General features: G+C 41.0%; 1 protein-coding gene across 10 annotated transcripts in view; it reads left to right on the top strand.

Moving 5' to 3' along the window:
* The window catches only part of tcf7 (transcription factor 7), a 70,444-nt gene that overhangs the window by 39,965 nt on the left and 4,273 nt on the right, over window positions 1–26,206 (top strand). Inside the window, exons 5-12 of one of the 10 annotated variants that reach the window (XM_034206767.1) lie at window positions 8,629–8,716; window positions 13,312–13,446; window positions 14,933–15,052; window positions 15,641–15,803; window positions 16,661–16,768; window positions 17,729–17,776; window positions 20,269–20,317; window positions 21,477–21,549. In XM_034206767.1, coding sequence (XP_034062658.1) covers window positions 8,629–8,716; window positions 13,312–13,446; window positions 14,933–15,052; window positions 15,641–15,803; window positions 16,661–16,768; window positions 17,729–17,776; window positions 20,269–20,317; window positions 21,477–21,549 — 784 coding nt within the window. The remainder of the gene's footprint in view (window positions 1–8,628; window positions 8,717–13,311; window positions 13,447–14,932; window positions 15,053–15,640; window positions 15,804–16,660; window positions 16,769–17,728; window positions 17,777–20,268; window positions 20,318–21,476; window positions 21,550–26,206) is intronic. The other 9 variants (XM_034206768.1, XM_034206769.1, XM_034206770.1 and 6 more) reach the window with 9 other exon arrangements.

Consider the following 26,206-nt stretch of genomic DNA (forward strand, 5'->3'; position numbering starts at 1 on the left):
CAATACTGTCAACAGCAATCATGTTTTAGGAATACAAATGTTATAAATCATGTATGCCTGATATATGAAAAACCCCTCTATTGAAACAACTTTAGAAAATATGTTTGCTCAGGGTGTCCGCGGGGTCTTAAAAAGTATTAAAAGTTAAGGCTATTAAAAAGTATTAAACGGCATCTTTCAAGGTATTACATTTTGTAGCTTGTTTTCAATAAGTATATAAATTGTCCAAAGAGGTTGTATTCTACAGTTAGCCTGAATGTAATCATTGCGTAGGTGTGTAGTGTGATTCTGTGTCGTTTATTGATGGCATCCCGTTGGATTTGACGTCATCTGAACCGGACATCGCGCGCTCACTGCTTGATAGCGCGCAAAGCTCTGTTTACGCCGGTTGTTAAACAACATCGTTATGGGGAAATGCAAGTTTGCGTCCAAATGGTTGGAAGATAAGGAGGAAGGACAATCAATACTGTATATAGTAAATGTGAGGTAAAGTGTGTCGCCAATGTAACCGGTTAAAACTCGAAGTGGCGATGAGGTCTTAAAATGTATGGAAAGGGTCTTAAAAAGGTCTTAAAATGTATTAAATGTGACTTCAGGATTCCTGCATATACCCTGTTGCTACATGCAAGTCTTTCTAAGGTAAACATTTTTAGCTCAGAATGAGAACAAACTCCTTTGTTAAAAAATATATATAATGTACATTTCCAAGAGATCTACTGGCGCAAACTGACAACATGTAGTAAATCACAGCATCATAAGTAACACAATAATCCAGCCAAGTGAACGTACCTTTGCAGAAGTGTGGTAGAATAAACATTTGCCTAATCCTGATTCTAAATGTAGCTGCAGTTTCAAAACATGACAGTGGAGTTTGAGACTTTAATCCCTTCCACCTCCGATCCTGCAAGGATGACAGCTTCTGTGGTACTCATAGTTTCTGTGATCTCAGCTACTACAGTAAGCACAGTACTTTGATCAGGATCAAATAAAAGTCATATCTTTATAACTTTAGGATTCATTTTTACAAATTTGTTAACATATGTCTTTGATTTACCTATCAAGTTTTACTTTAACTTTAATAGAATTCTAGATAATTGAAAATTGAAGGTACAATGCTTTAGATTTGCTGATAGGGGTTTGAAAACATGACATTTATCTGAGAGTTTAAGTTGAATAAGATTTGATTAATGATAATTGTAGTCAGGAAATGATGACTAATATCACACTGTATGAGTTGTCCTCCTGTAGGTCTATGTTTGTCTATTATGGGAGCCAGCTGGTCCGTCCAGTCAGTTCAGTCACCTGACCAGAACACATTTAACATGCCACACAAAAGTCAAGTCGATCCTCCACCGTCACTTTGCTTTGACTGGTTCTCAGATCTGACTGTTGGCTCAGACAATAGAGTGCAAAATACAGAAAGAAAGAGTGGAAATGAAACTCCCAGTCACACTTTAATGTGCAAGATGAACACGCATTAACACTTTCTGTAGGGTCCCGTATGAGCGCCAGGTGTTACTGGGTGAGAATAAATAGGTGCAAACAGCATCTTTCAGTTACCTCAGCACTCTGCATTCTAACTGCATTTCTGAGTATAATTTAAAAATAAGCTAGTGGTATCCTGTATTCTTCTTATCGTCTACTAATTAATGAAAAAAAACAAAGATAACAATGAATTAATCCTAACTACTAGTTTCCATGTAAAGCCAAATACATCTCTTTCCTCTATGCTTAAGATATATCGTCCATTTAGTTATCCTAAAACAATTTTAAACACATCAGTGTTTTTACCATGAACACTGACAGTGTAGTTTATTTTGGGTCAGACCAATAAACATCCTCCTGCTGTAAATACTCACAAAATTACAAAAAATGATTATAAATCCTTATCAAATGCTCATTTGATTCCTGTTAATGTAATGTTTCCTTAAAACTGCATTACCCAGCTGCTTAAGGAAACACATTTTGTTGAACTATATTTATGATTTATTTGTATTTACTTGTAGTCTAGCAGGAAGGGCCCTCAGATGTTGAGATACCCCTACTCGAGTTAGAGCAAATGACAACAATGATTTTTCTTATCTTTAGGGTCTCCCATTAATGAAATTGATTGTTGTCAAATTTTATTTTGGGGGAACAAAATGTTTTTGGGTTGTTCTTTAGAACTACCCAAATCCCTGAAAAAGAGCCAAATTAGACCAGGCCGAATGTGGGAAAGGTGACAAAAAAGCCCATAACTTGAGAATGATCACTCTTTCCCTCCTCAGATTTGCTGAGGTATGAACCAGGTAGATGTCCTACATCACCAAATAGTCAGACAATTATTTACCTAACAGAATACTGAATTATAGTCCTGTAAACTTAGCTTTAGTTTAGACGGAAATTGTACTTTTTGGTGATAGGAACATAGGACTCCATCACTTTTCTCTCATTTATCAGAAAAACAGTAATCCCTAAATAATATACCATTACTGAATTGTCTAGGGTGCTATTGAACACTAACCAGTAGTTGTATGGAAATATCTGGTACAGTTCTATTGCAAATGAGATTTCTTTAGACATAGGCCTATCTCTTCTCTGAGACAGTCAAACTCCGAATGGGGGATAAGTGGCATAATAGCCTATAAGTTAAGAATGCTCACTCTGATGGTCTATATTTGGAGAGGGAAATACCAGGTGACTGAACTACATCACCAAATAGTCAGAATAAGATTAGCCCAATAAAATAAAGTGTATTAGTTCTAAATTGCAAGCCTCTAAAACATAGGTGTAAATAGTACATGTTTTATTGAAACTGGAACCTTCATTTAAAGTACAGTATACAAATCATCAAATAATTCTGTGAGAGGTCAAGTATAGAGATACTAGAATATAATGTTAAATGTCAGGTTCCTCAGAAACATTTGGGGACACATTTTGACATTCTGCACAGCAGGTGCAGAACTCCGTACAGGGAAGGCCAACAGAGAGGCACTTTCTACTCTCTCCACACTTTGCATCTTTGCAATACAAGTGAGTAATGTCTCTCACTTCTCTAGGTGCTGGGTTTTTTGTAAATAGCACTGGTTGAATGGCCCCATCTCTGACAGTCCACCCCTTGCCAACAGGACTCCATAACAAGTGTTTGGGTTCGGCCTGTGACACCATATCGCTGTCTGAAACATTGCTCTTTACATGTTGTTGAAATGCATCCTCTGTTGGCGGCAGATTTTCCGAGGCTGCATCTGTTGTTGATGCAATTCTGAACCTCAGTTCATCCAAGTGTGTGCACATCAGTCCAATTTCCTTTTTTCCATATAGCAGAAGCGCAAATTATCTTGCGACTGGCAAAGACTCTTCCAAGCTGGTTTGGGACATTTGTTTTGCTCTAGGTTATAACACTTGTGTTATTCTTCAGAGCTGGGTCCTCATTACAGATCTGCACTTTTTTAAATGCACCTGCATTGACACACCCGTTCACAAAATCATACTGAGTGTTTGGCACATATTATATATATATATATATATATATATATAGAAAACAAGAAATGAAATGTGTGGTTATGGTATTTGACAGGTATGACGGCCCACAGTCAATCAAAGACCTGTAGAGGCAAAGGAGAGGTGCAAGTGCTGGAAGGCCTACACATGTTATCACTGGCAAAACAAATGTCCCAAACTACAGGAAGTACTTGAGGAGTAGTGGAAACAAGACTGCACTGTGCATGTTTGTGAGCCACTACATTGTCACTGCTGCCCCACAGAGACTACACTCAGGATTTGACGAAAGGGAGGAGGTGAAGAGCATCTGCACAGCAGGAGTCAGCAGTTTGACATCACTGTACACAGTGATCAGGAGGAGGCAGACACAAAGATGGTGCTCCATGCCATACATCTTGCAGAGTCATATTCCCGCATCATTGTGAGGTCTGATGATACAGGTGTGGAAGTACTGCTCATATATTATGCAAGCAAATACATGTTTGGTTCATCTCTAGTGTACTTGCATGCAGTGCCAGTGCCTCTCTGTTGGCCTTCCCTGTACGGAGTTCTGCACCTGCTGTGCACAATGTCAAAATGTGTCCCCTAACGTTTCTGAGGAACCTGACATTTAACATTATATTCTAGTATCTCTATACTTGACCTCTCACAGAATTATTTGATGATTTGTATACTGTACTTTAAATGAAGGTTCCAGTTTCAATAAAACATGTACTATTTACACCTATGTTTTAGAGGCTTGCAATTTAGAACTAATACACTTTATTTTATTGGGCTAATCTTATTCTGACTAGTTGGTGATGTAGTTCAGTCACCTGGTATTTCCCTCTCCAAATATAGACCATCAGAGTGAGCATTCTTAACTTATAGGCTATTATGCCACTTATCCCCCATTCGGAGTTTGACTGTCTCAGAGAAGAGGTAGGCCTATGTCTAAAGAAATCTCATTTGCAATAGAACTGTACCAGATATTTCCATACAACTACTGGTTAGTGTTCAATAGCACCCTAGACAATTCAGTAATGGTATATTATTTAGGGATTACTGTTTTTCTGATAAATGAGAGAAAAGTGATGGAGTCCTATGTTCCTATCACCAAAAAGTACAATTTCCGTCTAAACTAAAGCTACATTTACAGGACTATAATTGTCTGACTAATGGGAGACCCTAAAGATAAGAAAAATAATTGTTGTCATTTGTCCTACCTCGGGTAGGGGTATCTCGAAAACTAAAGCCTTTCTTGAGGACTTGCTGCTAGACTATTGATTAAGAACATACTTCCTGGAATAACAAATGCCTGAAAGTAACTTCCTCATGAAGTAATTTTTTGACGAAAGTAAAAAAAACACCTTCAGATGACTGATTGGGAGAGTGAGTCACTATTTAAATCAGCATGAGGAAAAAGGGAGACTGTATTGTAAATGAAATATGATGAATTATAAGGCACATACTAAGAGTCATAATAGACATGGCTTTTCATAATCTGTTGTTTTACACTACAAAAACAAGTTTAGCTTTTACTGGGTCTTTTGAGTGTTTGCTCTTAACAAAAGTTCCTGTACTAATGTAGCACTCATTACCGCTCTTACTGTAACCAAACACTACAAAGTTTCTTCTGGTCTTGGGCTCTTTTATGTACACCACACAGGCTGCATGTCAAGTCATTTTAATGCTCAGATGCTGCAGCACTTTCACTCTCAGTGGTTGTAACCACCACAGCACATTATCAGTGCAGGAATGCTATTTTCAGCTCTTCGACTCTTATTTAACATGCACACATTCTGATACCGAGCTCACGCAGAGCCGGTTTGACTCAAATGGTTTCCCTTTTAAGTTGTTTCCCGAGACGCTGACATGGAGAGCGTGAGATAGTTGCGTTAGCTGTCATTAGATGGATGCTTTAAAAGGGGCATTCCAAAGAAAACTACCCCATTACTGCTGCTCGTTTTCCCCTGCAGGTTTCCCAACAGCAAACACGGCTGCATACAAACGTGACTTACCGAAACCAGCACAACGTTTCCTTCAAATGCAAGTGTGAACGATTAACAGTTAAATTAACATGCGTTTGTTTTGATCTTAATCGTAGCCTACAGTCATTTCAAGGAACATGGCGGATTTCGAAAAAGGATGCAAAGTTCTCCATCTCTGGGTGTTTCTCAATGTCGAGGACGCTTCCTTGGTAGGACATGTCTTCCGAGTCACTTCCTTCAGAAGCTAGGCAAGAATCCGTCCTGGCATTCGGAAAACGAAGAGTGGAACAGACGAGCAAGTGTGCAGGTGTGCGTCATATGAGAGGCCCCGTCTTCAATTTTCCGCCACAGATTTGGGGAAATTAGTCCGTGCGCAAAGCATTGTGGGGATTTTAAGACCGCGGAGGATACACGTGTGCAGCCTCGAAATGTGTCGCTACGAAGGACGCTTGGTAGAATTCCAAGGAGCCTGGACATTGGAACAGTCCTTTGGCGGGACTCGATGACGTAGCATCCTTGAAATAGTGGCTCTGGAGGAGCCTTCCTCGACATTGAGAAACACCCTCTGTATCAAAACAAGTTGTCATCGTTACTAATGGCGTTCAAAGGCTTTATTTTCATATGCATAACAGCTATAGCGTACTCCAACAGTGCAACATGCAATACAATTAAGACATTGAAAGAAAAATACATAAAATAGTCCAAGTAAAATGCAATACAAAAATAAACCATGTACATGTCAAATAGAAAACCGTGGACAGAATGTAAAACTAAAATGTACAATACTGTACTATGAATACATTCATCAGTATTCCTTACGGGTAATATCTATAATATATGGCTTAATGGGGCAATCTGTTGAGTTATTTTATCCTGTTCAATATTAACACAGACAGAAACATATTTTCTAACCCTAAGGGCACATTCAGCCTGATATTAGCCCTCAGGCAAAACAAGAAAATGGCTTACAGCATGTGCTATAGTCTAGTTTAAAAGCAGAGGCAAGTATACTGCACTGCTGTTTAAACACTGAGGCAGGACCACACCTCTATTTCATTTAAAAATACCCCGCCACAAATAAGGGTGTTGAATTTAGCTTATACTTTAAAGGTTTTATGATATAATGATTGTCCCGGGAAAATATATGGCTCTTCACAGCTCTATAGACACAAAATCTTGCACTTGTTTTTTGGGCTAAAACTTTCGTCAGTTTGTTGTTGTTGTTGTTGTTGGTAATAAGTGGAATTTACCCTGATAAAGACCTCTATATGTTGAACCTTGTGCACTGTATGTGTCTCACATGATACTGATGGAACAGTGAGGGGAAGTTGCCAAAAATCTCTTCAAACTCTTTGAGTTCTCCTGTATTTCTTTTTGAATGGATTCATCACTTATCTATAGAGTAATGAAAATGCTATGCGTATAGGTGAAAGCCCTTAGCTAGTTCTGCTTGTCTGGTGAACATGCCTTCAGTGACTTTGGCTTAAAGCTGATTTATAGCCACATTTTTAAAACACTAAATACATGCAATAAAGATTAGATAGATAAATGACTAAGCACAAACATATTTTGTTGACTGGACACTCAATTAACTTGTCTTTGTCTAGATGCAGAGGGGAAAGGAAGAATGGAATGAAGAGAAGAGAATGGGAGAGGAGAGAAGGGAGGAGTGGAGGGAGGATCGGAGATAGCTCGACTGACTCAGTCACATTCCTGTCGTCCAGATTTATAGTGGCTCGGGGTCCTGAAACAGGCCCGGAGCCACGGCCAAATTACAGTCATCTACAGCATTCCTGTGCTGCAAACACAGGTTAGCAGCCGGGCCGCGCTAAGTGCTAGGTGCTGCCTGTTGACAAATGACTTCCTTTGAAGGGCACAAAGACAGAGACAGAGAGAGACTGGATATTTACTCACGAGGGCACAGAGTCAAGCAGTCTGTGTGTCTTTTTGATGGAAAACAATATGGCTAAAAGTAGAAGAAGAATATGAGATGGTTTGTTTGGGTGTGTGTGTCTATCTGTATCTCTGTGTGTGTTTTTATGTGGGGACTTCGCTTGTGTAGAGTAAACCAGTGAAACCAACTGGCGACATCAGCGCCCCGTGGAGGGTCCCATGCACACACACTCGCACACAGCATCATGATACACTAAATCCCCTTTACCAATGGAGGAAAACACAGTAACATCTGGCTTTTGTCTTCGTTGAGACGGTTACAATCTGCTCTCAGTACCGGGACAAATGAACCTGCAGTAATCGCGGATATAAGTCCTATCTGCATCAGCACACGGGCGAAAACGCACATTTTCCTAGTTTTTCCAGGACGATAGTATGTGAAGCAGGGATTTGGACTATTCTTATAGATTATTAATGTACACAACATACAATTAATATTCTCTTCTTTAAAGCAACCAGACTCCATTGTCAGAAAAACTTCACTGATCATTGTTACATTTAATTTAGCTGATGCTTTTATTCAAAGCTACTTACAATAAGTGCAATCAACCAACGGGATACAAATTCAGTACAGCAAGAGTCCTGCAAGTACCTTAGCTTTAAATAATCCAAACATTGAATGGACAAGATATAAAACACGTGATTCTCAAAATCATATTTTCTTAGTGTTTCTATACAATCATCATGGTTGTTTTGAGAGTTTGAAAAAGATACCGGATCATTTACAGAAAATAAGTAACAACTGAACATTTTCTCTGCACCATCCCTCATTCCAGACGTCAAACATGACTCACCATAAAAAGACCCTCGACCACTATGGGAATCATCTCCTATGTTTTTTACGGGTTTTCGAGTGTTTAAAAAAACCTGTAAATACGCACTACTTTGAATGCAAATAGGGTTTAACACACATACACTCACAGGTTCACAAAGGATGGGAACAGAGGTCTGTGATCTGTTTTAAGAGTATCTTTGTGTTTAATACCAGGTTCCCAGACTACTAATAGCACTAATAGCCCATCAGACCCGGGGCCAGCCTGGGGGCTGCTGACATGACCTGACATGTTTGTGTTTTAAAAAGCAAAAACCAGAGATGCGGCATCATTTATTCAGTGTGTGTGTGTGTACTTATGATGTCTTAACTGATGGAAACAAACAACACAGGAAAGAGTGATTACATGGATGTTAATATATATGTGTGTGTGTGTGTGTGTGTGTCCTTCAGGCATTCACAGGCACCAGTCCCAGGACCTCTCGGGCTATTACTCCCTCCCTCCAGGCGGCGTCGGACAGATCAGTCCCTCCATGGGCTGGTGAGTCTCTCACACACACACACACACACACACATGCACGCACACACACGCACAGGTATATCTGTACATACAGTCCTTGTGTACTTGTGATGACCTTGTTACTGTATAACTCTTCCCTAACTTTAAAGGAATCGCCATGATTTCTCTAACATAATGAAAACTGAGAGCTACAAATATTTAATAATTGAGTAATCTATAAAAAAATATATAATACATTTGATAATAGATTTATCCTTTTTTCGTGTTTTTTAAAAGGCTCCTTTCTGATTTTCCTGGTTTGCTTCTGTGACAGTAACCTTAATATCTTTACATTTTGGAGTAAAGTTTGAATTTAAGTATGTCGTTTTTTTTTCTTTTTTATATCTTATTGAAAGAAAACGGGAACAAAATTCATCAATAATGAAAATATCCTTTTTCCCCAGGCCTACACATATACTTCTGCTGTTAAGTAGCTTGTAACTGAATTTGTACCATTAATTCACATCTGATTTAACAACTAACCCTCAAACATCTAAAGAAGGTCTTCTGATCATCTTCACAAATCACCTTTACCGTCCTATCACCTTATTAATCGTCGTCATCTCCCCATTGTTGCATATACACACACACACACACACACGCACACACACACACGTGGACCCAGGTTAGTGTATGATACATCACTGTCTCACATGGTGTCAAAAGGGGCTGACCCAAGGCTCTGTTTTCATGGACGCCACTTCCTTTGATCACATGTGTTTGGGAATCTCACTTCAACTTTTGTGGCATCTGGTAAAGGAATGTGGACAACAGAAACATTCAGAAAAAACTTCAACTTAAAATAGTCTTGAGTAACAAACAAATAGCATTACTGGCTAATCCATGTAGTCACAAGCATGTTTTTACTTCTTCTTAAAGCACATTTGACCTGGAATTATTAAAAGTTCCCAGAAGAAGTTCGAAACATTTCAAAACAATCACAATAGGGTTGAATTTCATACTTCAAGATAACCGTAAATATCCTCACCTGAGTGAATCAAAGAAGTTATCTTACTTGCTATAAGTATAGAAGTGACAAATAAAGTCTTACTTTGAATTCTAATGCAATGTGTGCTTTCTTTTAACATGATGAACTTGTGATTTATGATTCATTTTAGGTTGCTTAAAAAACATTTTGTAGCATGATTGAATTAATATGTTAAGTGATTAAATGTAAGGTTATGTTGTTTCAGTATTGTTCAGTGCCATTTTAAGTAATTCTTAAGATTTTTAAGCAATGAGTTACATTTTCATATTGTCCCCTGCCTAAAATAGAGTACTCTTCATATCTAAATGTGTAACTTGCAGTATTTGTCCAGATGTAGTGGGTTTAGGAAGATGTCAGCCTTACATTAACGAGCAAAAACCACATAATTGAAAATGTACATGTTTGTTGTGGCTTTGATCCACTACATGTTGTTTGGATCTCAGCCTGTCTTGATGTTTCCGTTAGTTCCTTTATAGTAATAAAGCAGTAGCAGCAGTTTGGGACATCTGCTCCATATTAAGTCATTCCATTAAGAGTTTACATCTATTCTGCGTGGATCGTGAGCTTGCGATGTCATGCTGGTTGATTGTGAACTCATAATGTCAGACGTCCATTGATTTATGGATCAACACAAATCCATTTATTACAACCTACAGTATCTGTGCCTGGACAAAATCCCCTGCGGGAACAGTTAAAGGCTTACATCAAATGTCATGGAGATTTGGAAGGGAAGCTTAAAAACTTTGTGCGTTTGTACACATACCAAGTGTGTTTATGTCTCTGTAGGACGTGCTGTGTGTCCCAAGACGTTTCTCAAGTCTGTGATTGAAAGGCGTTTTATCTTTTTCAGACACTTCACTATGGATTTCCACAAATATTATTAACAGCTAATCTCCTCCTCCCAGATTATCTGCTTGTTTTGGCGCCTTGTAGTGTGCTTCTTTGTTGAAGGAGGAGGAGGGGCCGGCATAGAGAATAAGTGGTAAATGTCAAACTGTTCTGTTGCTTTTTACCATTAGCCTGGTCGCTCCTCCTGTTCCTCCATGACCACCTCTTCATGTCTCCTGGGCCTGTTCACTGATTGGTTGCTACAGCCCAGGCGGAGCGCAGGAATGATTTCAGATGTGTTGTGCTGTTTTGTGAGGATGCAGCCTTGTAGAACATGAGTCTCACAAACATGTTGCATTATTAAATACAGTGAGAGCTGAAGGGAGTGTTATGAAGCCTCTTTAACTTCTATTAACGAAAGCAGAGTGAGAGTGTAGCACAGCCTCTTCTTTCCTGTGAATATCCAGTTGTGCTGGGGGAAAAAAGCTAGTTTGTTAAGGTGATGTCGGACGTCTGCAAAAGGGCTGGTCATCATAGAGAAGAGGGAAAGACTTGATGTTGTTAAAATACTGGGATAACAGCCCAGAATTTCAGATAATCTTCTCTGGATGACATTCATAGTGTTGCACTCTGTGGTTCACACGAAAAGTGACAGAACTAGTTGTGTGACAAATACAAAAAGAGAGCTACTGACTGGAGACACGTTTAAAACCCTGCCCATCCACTAAACTCTTTTCTCTACTATGGCTAGTGATGGCCAGAAACTAAGAAAATCCCAAATTGAATGGCTTTCGTTTATTTCCCACTTATTGGTCCTACATGATGAAAAACACGAAGAGCAGGAAGGCGGTCTTTTTGGGGTCTTCTGTGTCAGATCAAACAGTTACTGCGAGCATGACAGCTATTCGTCTTTGTCGTCATTCAGTGACATTTTTAAACTCATGACCTTTGACTTATCAGTCTGTTGGGATGTAATTACTTTGTCAATTGTAGTCAAAATGTAACAAAGAAATTGCACAAAGCGCTGCACAATGGAGCAGGTCGCCTAGTTTTTCATCTCATTCCCAGCATACCTCTGTCCAGCCATGCCTGTCACACAGGAGGTATTTTTCTGTTTGAGAGTGGCGTCACACTCAAGAGCGGCTGTTTTTCGCAAAGATTATGATTTGTGACCTGTACGATGGTGTGTGAGAGCACTGGTGTTTTTAAATGTAAACTAAATGAAACCACACTGATTTGGATTGATTGACGCATGTGGATTATAAGACATGGTGTGGGCAGCTTCCTCGTGAGATAAAAAGCAGACTTGTTGTTTAGTTTGCCTTAATCTGACCCGTGTTGTAGTGGGACCTCAGTTAAAACAGGATTACAGCGTCATTGCTCCAGGAGCTGAGCCCAGGGATCTCTGAGTCTCTTCCCCGCCGAAGGCCTCTGCTGCTGGGCTTCACTGTCCATGCAGCGCTGCCTCCTCCTGGAGCCAGAGGAGGGATGCAGTGGAGAAAAGGAGGAAGTGTGTGTGGTGATCATGACGATCGTAACAATAGTTTGAATGTGGATTGGAGTGCGTGTGTTTGCATTTGCTGAAACGTTAGGATGAGTCAGTTGAAGGGGGGGATGGTGGTATTGGCTCTCAGGAGGTAGAAGTGTGGTTTTTTTCTACATATCAAAGGCTCCTTGCTTACATGATCCCACCCCCACCCTCGACCTCCCGTGGTGTGTGAGTGTGTGTGTTTCTGTTCCCGGTAAGCCAAGTATTGACACACAGCTGTCAACAGTGCTGATACACACTCTCCGGGGGGGAATCACCGACGTGCATCACAGAATATTCTCAAAAAGAGACTTCTATGGATGCAAGGAAGCATTAAACCATGAGATTTCACTTTATTGAACTGTGATCTTTAAAATTGTAATTAGTTGTTTGTTTGCATTTTACAAAAACGGCAAGGCAAATTATAAATATATTAAAATATATATACACATATTTGAATGCATATATATTAAAACACTTGAACAGGAGAGGTGGAAAACTAAAAAACAAAACAAACTAGTTATGAAAGCTGTAAATAATGCAGGCTAGATCATGAGTCACAGGACAACAAATAAGAGGAACATGTAGAGAAAATGAGGTATTAAATATTATTACTGTGACTAAGAATAAATATCAGAACTAAGAACAAAACCTTTGCTAAATCATAACAGTGACTGGTGGTACTGGGATCCACACGAATGATAAGAGATTTTAAATGTTTTAAAAACCAAAACGGGTGATAAATTGTTGTTAAAAGTGATGACTGTTTTGTTGATCAAACACAATGATGAATTCAAATGTGGTGTTTGATGTATTTCACAGTTACACTTAATGTTACTATTTTAATGCTAATCTCCCTTCATTCTTGAATAGATTGGATCGGGATGACACAGTTTCAGTTATTGAATATATTAGGAATGTTATGGGAACTGATACATTGTGTAAAAGTTGGAAATCTCATAATTGCAGCTGTAGTGGAAATCAATTGATCTTAAGGGCTAAACATCCTCAGAAGGATTATCACGTTTCCACCTGTAAAGCAGATAGATAGATAGATATACAAATAAAATAATACATTGAATACTCTACAATACACAATCTCACTAAGCTACAGAAATCTATAGAAATATACTACAGTCAAATAATGATATGTACATTACAATTGTTATTAAAAGGCACCTAATTAAAAGGCCCCACTGTTGCCGTGTCTCCCCCTCTGCTGTGCTGTGGCAGGCAGAGTCAGCCCGTCTATCCCTCCCTCCCCCCCTGCGGCTTCAGGCAGCCCTACTCCTCCAACCTCTCCAGCGCCTCCTCCTACTCCAGGTATCGTAGCCTGCTGGGCGGACCAAGCCAGATGCAGCCAAGAAAGTAAAAAAAAGCTAAAACAACAAGCTACGCTCTGCATCACCTACTCCTTTTTACAGCACATTTCAAAATGCCTGAACAGGACTTTCCCCTGTTCAGCTTCTATGTCAGCTCTCATTGGTCAGCTGCTGTTATAAAGTCCGATTGGAGTCAGTGTGCTGTAAACAGGACGAGTTCAGTGTTACGCCAGAAGTTAGGACACAAGCCGAGTCGAGGCAAACTGAGCCGGGCCACGCTAGACGCTGCTGCAGAAACACACTCTCTTGAGTACCATCAGGATATTAGTTGCTTTGTCCTTGCCATCACTAACATGTGTTTTTTGTGTGTTCCTGACCCACGACACTTACCATTAAAACGTGTGACATCCTGTTATGCTGTCCCATGCAGCAAGAGTGTTAGTTTTTCAAGGAGACCCATAGAAATAAAAGTGTGATCCTCTGCATCCAGCTGTGAGATTTAGAGAGCAGTGTCTTTATATTGTTCAGCCAGGTTTTTGTTTTTTTTTGCTCAAGCTGTGACTCTACTCTCAGTACAGTGTAAGTCGGCGCTTGCAGCAGACCAATGCTTTCTTGCCACAGTGCGCTTTGCAAGTTCGTCTGTTGTCTCATACACACAGCCTCATCACACAGACACTGAAGTTCAAACAGCCTCTCATATAGTTGGTTTCAAACCTGCATTGTGAAACACAGGTGGGCATTTCCACCTGGAGTGTATACTTTCTATTAAATAAATCAGGGAGACTCAAAAGTCAAATCAAGTCATTAAAGTCAAATCAAGTCATATGATATGGATCCTTAATCTTCAGATCCTCCTGTAAGGAGCTGTAAGGTTCAGTAAATCCCACCTAGGGACATTACTCTGTGCAGGTTTAAAACAAACACTATGAAAATGTTCATATATGAAAATAAGATCCTCACTCCAGCAGCTGCTGCTTTATCGTCAGTTATACTTATTTTTCTTTGTTTCAAACAAAATTCCTAAAATGGTGTTCTATAATGCTTAAAGCCATTTGGATCATATGGCGCATGGTTACACTATTAATTGCAAATGTAAGATGTGAAGTCTGTTTTCAGTCAGTGTACTTCCAACACAGGCAGCCTCTAGGTGTGAACATAGGGTGTGTAGCAATATGTTCACTCTCTGTAATGCGATGACGCCCTCTAGTGGTGACAGATGGTTACATCTTTACTGAAGATCTAAGAAAAAACCAAATCAAACATTCTAAGTGCCTTGCTCAACATAAATACCATCAACCAATATTTGTGTTTGCTGCTTTAAGAGCCTTTGTTCACACAGGCAGGAATCTTGCTTTCAGTGAGTACAATGTGGTTCTTAATCGATTGACTTTTCCATGCTTTAAAGCTCTTTGCTTACCAAAATAGTCGCTCTTGCTTTAACGCTCATCGTCCTCTCTGACCCTGACTCAAAGCATTTCCCTGAACTTTTTTTTTGTTGCTCTCTATCTGTCTCGTTTTTTCAACTCCACCAGGTTCCCTCACTCTCTGATGCTTGGCCCATCAGGCATGCATCCCACAGGGATCCCCCACCCAGCCATAGTGCCCCCTTCAGGCAAACAGGAGCACGATCATTATGACAGGAGCATGTACATGTAAGTATTGCCTCCATTCTCCATAACTCTTCACCATTTCCTTGTTTGTTTATCCTTCAGTTTTTTTTCTCCAGCAGGATTTGTATATAATTTGAGGCAGAAATGGCTGCTTTTGTGTGGCAATATTTAGTATATTGCAAAGTTGACTCACTTTATTTCATGCTAATGAACTCAAGTAGACATTTTGACTAGTTAGGGGAGGGTACTGAGCTATTTCAGTAATTGGATATACAGTACATTTAATTATTAGGAATTATTGGGTGCAAAAATGAGGAAATCTCATCTTTTCAATTGTAGAGGACATGCATTTCACCCTATAGGAATAGTTTGTTATGTTGTAAAATATGTCGCTTTATGCCGAAAGTTTAAAGAGGAGGATGCATTAGATATATGAAGCTACAGCCGGGAGACACTTAGCTTAGCTTAGCACATAGATTAGAAACAGGGAAACAGGTAGCATGGTTCTATCCAATGATAACAACATCCACATAGCAGCCTCTCTAATCCTCCCTACCTAAAATGTAACAAATGTCTTCTGGCTGTAGCTCTATATATAACGTCCACACTCTCTTCCTCCTCCGTCCTCAGGAAGCCGCAGGTGGAAGCCAAGCGGGAGAAGGAGCCCAAGAAGCCGGTCATCAAGAAACCCCTGAACGCCTTCATGCTGTACATGAAGGAGATGAGGGCGAAGGTCATCGCAGAGTGCACATTAAAGGAGAGCGCCGCCATCAATCAGATCCTGGGACGAAGGGTGAGAGTTTCTCACACATGCACACACACATGCACACACACATACACACACACACACACAGACACACACACACACAGACACACACACACACATAACTGAGGGCAGACTAATCCTGTTTCCAGGTCAGTGTGTAATTTGTACACATGAGGAACATGAGAGGACTGTGGTAACGTGATCTGCGCTCCCCTCACACACTGGTGCTGCTAAACCATAACAACAGTGACTGGTGGTCCTGGGATCCACAAGAATGATAAGAGATTGAAGTGTGTTATGCTATTGTTACAGTCCAGCTGCAGATCATGGTGTATGGTACTCAACTGTGAAACCTTTTGTATTGGTGGAAATAGATCTAGACATTTCTATATCAAAGTCAAAGACAACTTTATTGTCAATCTTCCAGTTTGTGTGTACAGACAGAGATACATAGGCTAAATGTATTTTAACGCCCAAAATCGCATGCTCTATGGATATTAACTTAGAGCTAAAGTGTCATAATGATTGATGAAAGTGGGCGTGGCCTATGTAGCATTACATGCTATGTTATGTTTTGCTCAATTTGCCGGGAGCTGGGCAGAGGTAGAGACAGGAGACCTGGTACGATCACTGCATGTCCCCATTGTTCACATAAAATGTGAGGCGAATCATAAAGGTTTGAACCCTTCAATGACTGCTGCTGCACCTTTGCATACTATTTGTATAGAAAGTATATGTAGATATATTATTGGTATATATGTATAAATACTATTTGATTGACTATTTGAAACAGGAGTGGTATATGTAAATATCTAATGTGTTATCATGAAATGGATATACTAATAGTTTCTCTCTTGATTTCTGCTTGTTGTGTGTGTCTGCAGTGGCACGCACTGACCCGGGAGGAACAGGCCAAATACTACGAGTTGGCCCGGAAAGAGAGACAACTCCACATGCAGCTCTACCCCACCTGGTCTGCCAGAGACAACTACGTGAGTACTTCTTATCCACGCCTCGTCATCTTTTCTCCTCTTCATTTTTACATCTACAACTTCTCTGAGCTGATAAGTTGATCTAAAGGAGGCGCTCTCACTTGTTATGGAAAAGGCATGATTCCTATACCTGGGCTCTAGTGCGAGCCACCTTTTAGAATAAAGACGTCATTTGGACACTAAAATGACAAATTAAGTAGTTTAATAACCTCCTATAGTTTATTTAATAATCATATATGTTATTACACTACTTTTGAATAATTACTTACTGAAAAAGTGTCCTTTAAAGTAATTAAAACTACAATATTTGTGCTGCATGTGGTGGTATTACAATTCAATTTTCCCCTTGGATGCAAGAACTGATTTTCATTTTCTTTCAAATGAAAATAACCACCAATAAGTTCCTTTCAAAATAAGAGTAAGACAGCATGAGAGGCATTTTAACATTGATAGGTTAAATTATTATAATAACATTATTATGAAGCAGTTCAAGGAAGGAGAATGCTACTTTTGAGAAGAATACAAATTGTCAAAATCATAAAAAGGACAAAACATTTGATGCAACATACAGCAGGAGTCAGTCCAGCCTCTTTACTTCTTCCTCGCTGGTTTGATTCCCTGTCAATAAAACCAAAATGAAACGAGATGTATTCATCAGCCATAACTTCCTGAACTGGGTTTGATCATATTTATTGTTCTTACCTTGAAACTGAAAGAAATGAATAAACCTATCTCCTTTACGGGCTACTGTCTCAACAACCTGCATGATTATTGGCTCTCAGGCCTGTCAGTCAAAAGCCTTTAAACATAGCACAGACTTTGATAGCATGATTAAAGAAGTCTCCCAGAATACGAGTCAAACCTGTGTGGTGCATGTGTTGTAGTCTAATGTTTTGGGATGTGCTGTATCTGGGCTGCTGTGTGCCTCTGATCTGTCAGTTTGCTGTTGAACTCTTGCAGGAGGCGGGCCTTAGCGGGGTCGCAGGGGAAAAGAGTAAAGCTGATTGGGTAGGGACACGTCTTATGGTGGATTTATGCCTCTGTGGTGGGAAAATATGTGAAGAGCTGCATGAAAGGGGTTGTGGGTATTCCTGTGCAAAGTTTGCATGCAACTTCCAAAAATCTTAATGACTCACACACTCCAGCCTCACATGAGCTGCAAAAGCAGATCTGATTGGTCACTTTTGAAAGCATTTCACCAAGTCTTGCACGTTGCCATGGTTATGACTACTAGTGTAAAACACTGAATCACACAGAGGTATAAATCAACCCCCTTTGCTCCACTAACAGAGAGCAGGGCCGCATGGCTGGCCTCGCTGCCTTAGATTTGTATCTACTTTTTTGGTGGGCATCCCTTTTCAAATACAGCACCTTCATTTTTGTTATTTGTAAAGCTTAACACATGTTGTACAGAAACACAACTTTCTCACATAGTAGTCATTTGTTTTTCTAATATTTGAAGGTTTAAGTAAATGTATGAATACTTTCTAGTAGAAAAGGAGGAGCAAATTGTGTCATAATCAGGTGAAGTAAAGGCTTTGGTTGCAACAGAGGCTGCTTTTCAGTGACGTTAGATCGAGTGATTACCTGTCTACGCTTCTCTCTGCTCTTCTATCTTCTCTCTACCTGAGCTGAACTCTGTGGGCGGGCAGGCATGGCACATGAGTTACGGTGACACTTTATTCGGGCTGTGGTTTATAACACGTTCTCTAACTTCTGAACGAGTGCTTCATGTCACAAACATGCACACGGATTCAGCTCTAATGTCTCATCTGGTTTCTGTCTCTTTAATGTTGCATCTGACTGCGCAGCACCATGCGAGTTTACTGAGAAAATACTTTCTTTTACTCTCCCGTTTCCGTAGAGAGTAAATTCCAGGCTCACAGTTGGATAACCTCATGATGTTTTGATATGTTATAAACCAGAGCTCCAGTAAACTGTGTGTATAGGAGCTATTGCTGTTTGCATGGAGCTTTAAGCATTTTCTACGCACGGCACAACACGGTGGATGCTGTCTGATATGATTACTTCAAATGGAAAAATGTCATGACTGAGTCCTCCTGTGTATCATCCACACATGGTGGCTTACTGACGGCAACAGTAGTGTTTTTACCGTTTTTACTGTAGGGGCATTGTAACTTAAAGACAAACATTTAGCGACCACTTTCATGTGATCATTCTGCAGCTCTAAATATGGCTGGGCAATATGGAGACAGTAAACTTCACACTATTACTGATCAAATACCCCAATATTGATAATGCAAGGATATTGTAGGTTTAAATTGAAGACGATATGTAGTCTCATATCGGGATATTGATATATTATCGCTCTAAATGTTGTAGTTGTAAAGTACACTTATTGAATCACAACTCCATGAGTGTAAAGAAACCAAATATATGAATCCAAAATCTTCATCTTAGGCACAGGGCGACACAGTCCGATAAAGAATAGAAAAACACAAACTGTGTAATGACGACACTTGGCCTAAAGAAACCCCCCTCCCCATCACCACCTCTCTTCTCCTGGGGTTTAAAAAAACGACTACACTAGTGGACCTACCAGCAAAACAGGAAGCAAAGTTCCACATACCTCCCCCGCAGGAGGGTTTCTCCTCCGAGCCCAAACATAACACACACACACACACGCACGTACGCACAACGTACGTACACCCACAGACACAAAGCTTCAGAGAAGAGCAGTTGCAAGAGGAGTTGTTTTAACCACATGGACACGCTGACAGCGAGTCGAGGAGGCAGACGTGGAGGCGCAGGCGGTGGATCTCTGCACCCACATCCTCCATCTCCCCCAATATGAGGCCTCACTCCACCATCACAGAACCTGCCTGAGCAACTCTGATGTTTACCTCAACACTCACTTTACAATTAGCCTGGAGATAGTGGGAAATGAAGGCAAATATGTGAATGAGATTGTTGAGACATTTTTGGCGATGGTTCATCAGAATTTGCATGAACGACATTAGTGGTGCAACATCTTTTCTACTTTGTTTTGATCTTTCCTGCTTTTTCTCTTGCTTCCGTAGAGCATTACAGACGGTTGCTTGACCTGGTTGCCGCTTTTAACTTTGCACTTTTTTATTTCCAATGGATTTACATGTCACATACAAATGTTACTTAAGATGGAGATTTCTGTTGATCAAAGAATACACTTTGGGACTATATTTCATCAATATAAAGAGGAAAGGCAATCAAGGGTGGTTTAAAAAACATATTAAGCTAGCCGGGAATGCAGATTAAAAGATAAAAGATAAAACCAGATTTTATTTTTACTGGGAACCTTTCAGACAAAATCATATAGATGTTTATAAAACAGCTGCACAATCCTATTACTTGTTTTTACAAATGATGGCTGATAACTAATATGAGTACAAGCCAGATCAACAGAATGTGTTTGATTTTGAATTAATAGCAATATAATTATTTTTAAAAGCTGAGCCAGTCTCATTTAATTGGGGGGATTTCTTTTGTTTTTTCTCCCACAGGGCAAAAAGAAGAGGAGAAAAAGGGAGAAGCTGCAGGACTCCAACACAGGTAAACATATTCATAATATATGTATCTGATCAGACAGAAACCACAGTGCTATGCTTAAGTACTAAAAACAAATGTACACTGTCAACTGTTCAAGAGGATTGGGTTGAGTCTGAGCTTGCGTTGGCGCTCTGTAGCTCGACATCATGGTGTCTCTGAGGCAGGATGTGTCTTTAACGTCAAACCACCCACTCTGCTTTCCACCTAACCTGAATTATAAACACTTAAATCCCCGGAGAACAACACGTTCTGTCCTGCTCTCAGCTGTCCAAGTTTAACATGTCAGACATCATGGTCATTTCCCTTTTCCCTGGCCAACTTTCCAATCTGTTATATCAACCAATGAAAACACACACAGAAGTCCTCCAAAAGAAGAGCAATCCCTGTACCTGAGTGCTAATGCTAACACTGTAGTAGAAACTAGCATTAGCAGGTAGCAGCAACATTGAGAAAGTTGCCATTTTAGGCAGTAAAGCTGGATTAAACAAATATGAAATGATGGTAACACTAAATAAAGGCAACTCTGGTATGTCATAGAGTAGATTTGTAAAACAATATTCCGCTGATGAATGGGCAACCGATGCAAAAGAATGAAAAATGCTCATGATCCAATGTAAGGTCACGTTCAGTGTTTCTCACAAACTAAAGTTATGTTCCACTTCCTAACAACTTTGTAGATAATAAATACTCTATACATGAATATTGTGATTTTCTACTAAAATATCTGATGCTATTTCAGTTGTCATCCATAGAGGGCAAACATGAGCCTCCTACAAAGTAGTGAAATGTTGTTCTAAAAATCAAGCTTGCTGACCTCTTGATCCTTCCTGCACAAACAGAGTGTCAAAGCACGACCCCCCCACCCCCTCCCCCTGCTAACTGTGCGTCCTAACAGCTTATTTCCAGGGTGTGTGACTTGCTTGTTTGACTCAGTTGTGTGGGTCTGTTGTTGTGCGGTTATTCTGGTGGTTGTTGATGTTTTGCTGTGCTGAAAGCGGCTACTAACAGTTTGACCTGACGGCTCTCTGTCTTCCTGACATGCTCTTGTGTCTCTTCCTTTACCTCTCTCCTCTCTAACCCTCTTTCCTCTCTTCTTCTTCTGCTCCTCTCTACTTCTGCTTTTCCTCCATCTTGTTATGTGCATGCTGTGCGTTGTGCTCAGACCCGGGCTCTCCTAAGAAATGCCGGGCTCGCTTCGGCCTGAACCAACAAACGGACTGGTGCGGTCCCTGCAGGTGTGTAACCAAACATCCAGCTCCACCATCTCCATAGCAACGCACTGCCGTCGTCCAGCAGGCAAACCCCCATCTTTCCTCCCATCTAACCACCTGTCCATCAGAGCACCACCTCCCTCTGATGGAGGCAGTTATGCAAACATTTCTCAAAGGCGGAGCTTCCCTAGAGGTGAACAGTATCCTCCAAATTCACCAAGCATTCAAGCCTTATTTTAATACTCAAGTTACTAAGCACAACCCACTTTTGATTATCTCAACCAATGATATTGTTTGCCTCAAGACAAGCTCCGCCTTGAAAGAAAGTTTGACATCCAGCCTGTTCTCTGCATGTCGTCTGTCACTTACGTGTTGCTCTGCAAATGTAAGCCTTATAGCCATAGACATGTAGTTATATAGTAATAGAAGAGACGTAGTATATGCACATTTACACGGCTGGAAAAGAAGTACCAAAACATCCCAACATTCTTGCAGCAACATGATATTACCCTCAGTCAGTAATTGGCTAAATATAGAAGAGTAATCTGTTTCCTCTGATATTAGGTGAGGCTTCCCAGGTAAAGACAACGCTTTAATTTGTTACCAAAATTAAGTTTTAAAATATTCTCTTTAAAGGACAGAGTGAGTTTGGGCTGCTGTTAGCTTGCATTGCAGCATACGGGCCCTCGATGTATTTTAAAGGGAATAACATTTAAGTACTGCAAGGAAGTGATATCAGAGAGAAACATTCAAATATTGTGTTGATTTTTTATTATTAGAATTGAACTCAGAACATGTCTGAGTCGTAAAAGTAAGGACGTCCAACTCGTTATTGCATTGTCAAACAAAGGTTAGAGTTCGGCTGGGACATTTAAACAAAATAAAGGTGTTATAATCGTCAAACATTGTTCGGATAGTAGACAGACACTATACATAATAATCAGCTTTTTTTTACCAGCTTGCAGTACATGTGCGTTCACAAAATATTCAAATGTTGTAATTGAAGCTATGGCAGCTAAAGCTCTAATGTGTTTCAGTAACCAAGATTGCAAAATTGAATTGATGAAATCATGCTGGAAACCATATTTCTCAGTTTTCCTGCTTTGAATACAAGCTGGAATCATTTGTTTGAAATTCTTAAAAGATAAATAAATTTCAAAACAGAATACCTGGTTTACAATGTTTTGTGTAAAGTTAATAAAGTATCTTTCAGAGCTGTTCACCAACACGTATTTACTCCAACATTGACCCCAGTGTTTTTCATTCCTGACTTTTCCTGCAAATTGCAACAACCTGTTTCTCTGTAATGAATCAGAAACATGGTTATGATACGTTATAAATCAGCCGCAGCCCCTCGCCCCACCCCCCCCCCCCCCGTCTCAGCCTCAGCAGGATTTACAGTAGGCGAGGGCAGCTTCTCTGCAGAGTCGGGGTCTGCAGCTCGCAGCGTCTTCCCCGCCGTCACGTCATGGAAATCTCACTGTGTGTTTCACTTTGAGAGAACAAAGGGGGGTGAATGTGGTTACAGCATATCCTTATCACCACAGCTCCACACACACACACTCCCTGCAGCTTTGCATTTTGACGGCGTTCTCATGCCCATCTGCTTTCAACTCTCTCCATTCATGCGATGCGGTAACAGGCGCCTTTTGATGGTGAACTCTGACATTTAGAAATCACTTTCTATCGCACTCTGCCTCCCCCCTCTCTAAATTTGGCCTAGCGCCTTTCCTTGCGGTTAGACCCGGTGACTCATATCATATTCTGGTAATGATCATGGGATCCTGTTGACTGCTTTGATGCTGCGCTCAGAGTATAACACCTCGAGAAGCTCATCGCTGCTCAGAGACAGGCAATATGTCTGCTGCCGACTAGAGGATCATCCAATTATCTTATTTCAAGAGGTGTTCATTGTTTACCACCATGACAAACAAAAACGGAGTAATTAAGGTGATTAAATGTACATTTCAGTGGTAGTCCCTGCAGTTAAATACAGTGTTAAAGGTCCCATGTCATGGCCATTTCTACTGATCATAATTCCATTGTTGAGGTATGCTAAAATAGATTTATAGTGTGCAATTTTCCAAAATCACATTGGTTTCTCATACAGCATCTCTGTATAGTATGTGTATTCACTCTCTGTCCTACACGGCTTGTTGGAGCTCCTGCCTCCCCTCTCCCTATGAGCCCAGTGGCCGTCTGCAAGACAGCGAGACAAAGCGAAACCCAGCCCGAAACAGTTCCGCGGTGTCTCGCTGTCTCGCCGACCCCACACCAGTGAGCCAGCTCACACTGTCCCGCTCCTCGCAGCAGCGAGCCTCGCAACGTCCCGCCGAGTGTGTGTGTGTGTGTGTGTGTGTGAGGAAGTCCGCGGATTGGTCCAAACTAGGGCTGCACGATTTTGGGAAAAAATCTAATTGCGATTTTTCTGACAAATATTGCGATTCGAATTGCGATATTTGTTTTTAAGCGACCCAATGGAAGTTTATTGTAAAATGCGGCCATATCTCCGGCTAGGAAGGTCGTATCAACGTACTCCCGTCTCTAGCACCCCCGCAGCCCGAGCTACGAGTGAAAGAACTAAACTTACATGAAACTTCCGTTGGGTTGCTTTAAAGTCAAGCTTCAGTTTAAGGTTCACCCTGTAATAGATGTAAAACATGTGATGGAGCATTACTAATCTGACTCAGATGCTTTGTTTCACCAAACCATCTAATGCCCCGGCCACACGAGGACGAAAACGGCCGTTTGCGTTACTGTTTAGTGTCATATAGACCATTCGGCCATACGAGGACGACCGAATACGGCACTAAACGACTGAGGAAACGATAACGGGTCCCAAGGTGGATAGAACGGCATACGCAACGCTCTGGGGGGTCAAACGGCTCCATGTGTGCGCCCTATACGAACATTTTCTGATAGTGATTGCGCAATAGCAATAGCCCCGCCTCTCCCCACCTCTTCTGCTCACCTCCGCTTACCCCGCGCCATTGCTGATGTGTTTCGCCACCAACAACAACAACAACAATGGCGGATCACAGAGTTGCTATCGTGCTCCGGACGCTACTGACCATGCTACAGTTCTTTGTGCAACATCTACAGCAGACTTACACATCCGGGGGGGATCTTACTCGCTGCTTTTGTGGATATGTACTGCAGCTTCAGCGATCATTTTCTGATAATGATTGCGCAATGGGAGTGGCTATATACAGGACCGTCCTGTACACAACGCCAAATGACTATATACAGGACCGTCCTGTACACAACCCTCTGAAATGGCTATATACAGGACGGTCCTGCACAGAAGCCCTGAAATGGCTATATACAGGACGGTCCTGTATATAAGGTCTCTGAAATGGCTATATACAGGACGGTCCTGTATATAAGGTCTCTGAAATGGCTATATACAGGACCGTCCTGTATACAAGCTCCGAAATGGCTATATACAGGACCGTCCTGTACACAACGCCAAATGACTATATACAGGACCGTCCTGTACACAACCCTCTGAAATGGCTATATACAGGACGTTCCTGCACAGAAGCCCTGAAATGGCTATATACAGGACGGTCCTGTATATAAGGTCTCTGAAATGGCTATATACAGGACGGTCCTGTATATAAGGTCTCTGAAATGGCTATATACAGGACCGTCCTGTATACAAGCTCCGAAATGGCTATATACAGGACCGTCCTGTACACAACGCCAAATGACTATATACAGGACCGTCCTGTACACAACCCTCTGAAATGGCTATATACAGGACGGTCCTGCACAGAAGCCCTGAAATGGCTATATACAGGACGGTCCTGTATATAAGGTCTCTGAAATGGCTATATACAGGACGGTCCTGTATATAAGGTCTCTGAAATGGCTATATACAGGACCGTCCTGTATACAAGCTCCGAAATGGCTATATACAGGACCGTCCTGTACACAACGCCAAATGACTATATACAGGACCGTCCTGTACACAACCCTCTGAAATGGCTATATACAGGACGGTCCTGCACAGAAGCCCTGAAATGGCTATATACAGGACGGTCCTGTATATAAGGTCTCTGAAATGGCTATATACAGGACGGTCCTGTATATAAGGTCTCTGAAATGGCTATATACAGGACCGTCCTGTATACAAGCTCCGAAATGGCTATATACAGGACCGTCCTGTACACAACGCCAAATGACTATATACAGGACCGTCCTGTACACAACCCTCTGAAATGGCTATATACAGGACGGTCCTGCACAGTAGCCCTGAAATGGCTATATACAGGACGGTCCTGTATATAAGGTCTCTGAAATGGCTATATACAGGACCGTCCTGTATACAAGCTCCGAAATGGCTATATACAGGACCGTCCTGTATATAGCCATTTCAGAGACCTTATATACAGGACCGTCCTGTATATAGCCATTTCAGGGCTTCTGTGCAGGACCGTCCTGTATATAGCCATTTCAGAGAGCTGTGTACAGGACGGTCCTGTATATAGCCATTTGGCGTTGTGTACAGGACCGTCCTGTATAGTCTCGGCCTTGCGCAATAGCCCCGCCTCTCCCCACCTCTGCTGCTCACCCCCGCGTTAAAGTAAACTGCACACCGAATTCAGATTATTTATCTTTCTCTCGATATGGACATAAACGCGAGAGAAGTCTAATCTGACAGGACGGAGACACCTCT

Source organism: Gymnodraco acuticeps, unplaced genomic scaffold (assembly GCF_902827175.1).
Source record: "Gymnodraco acuticeps unplaced genomic scaffold, fGymAcu1.1, whole genome shotgun sequence".
Classification (NCBI taxonomy): domain Eukaryota; kingdom Metazoa; phylum Chordata; class Actinopteri; order Perciformes; family Bathydraconidae; genus Gymnodraco; species Gymnodraco acuticeps.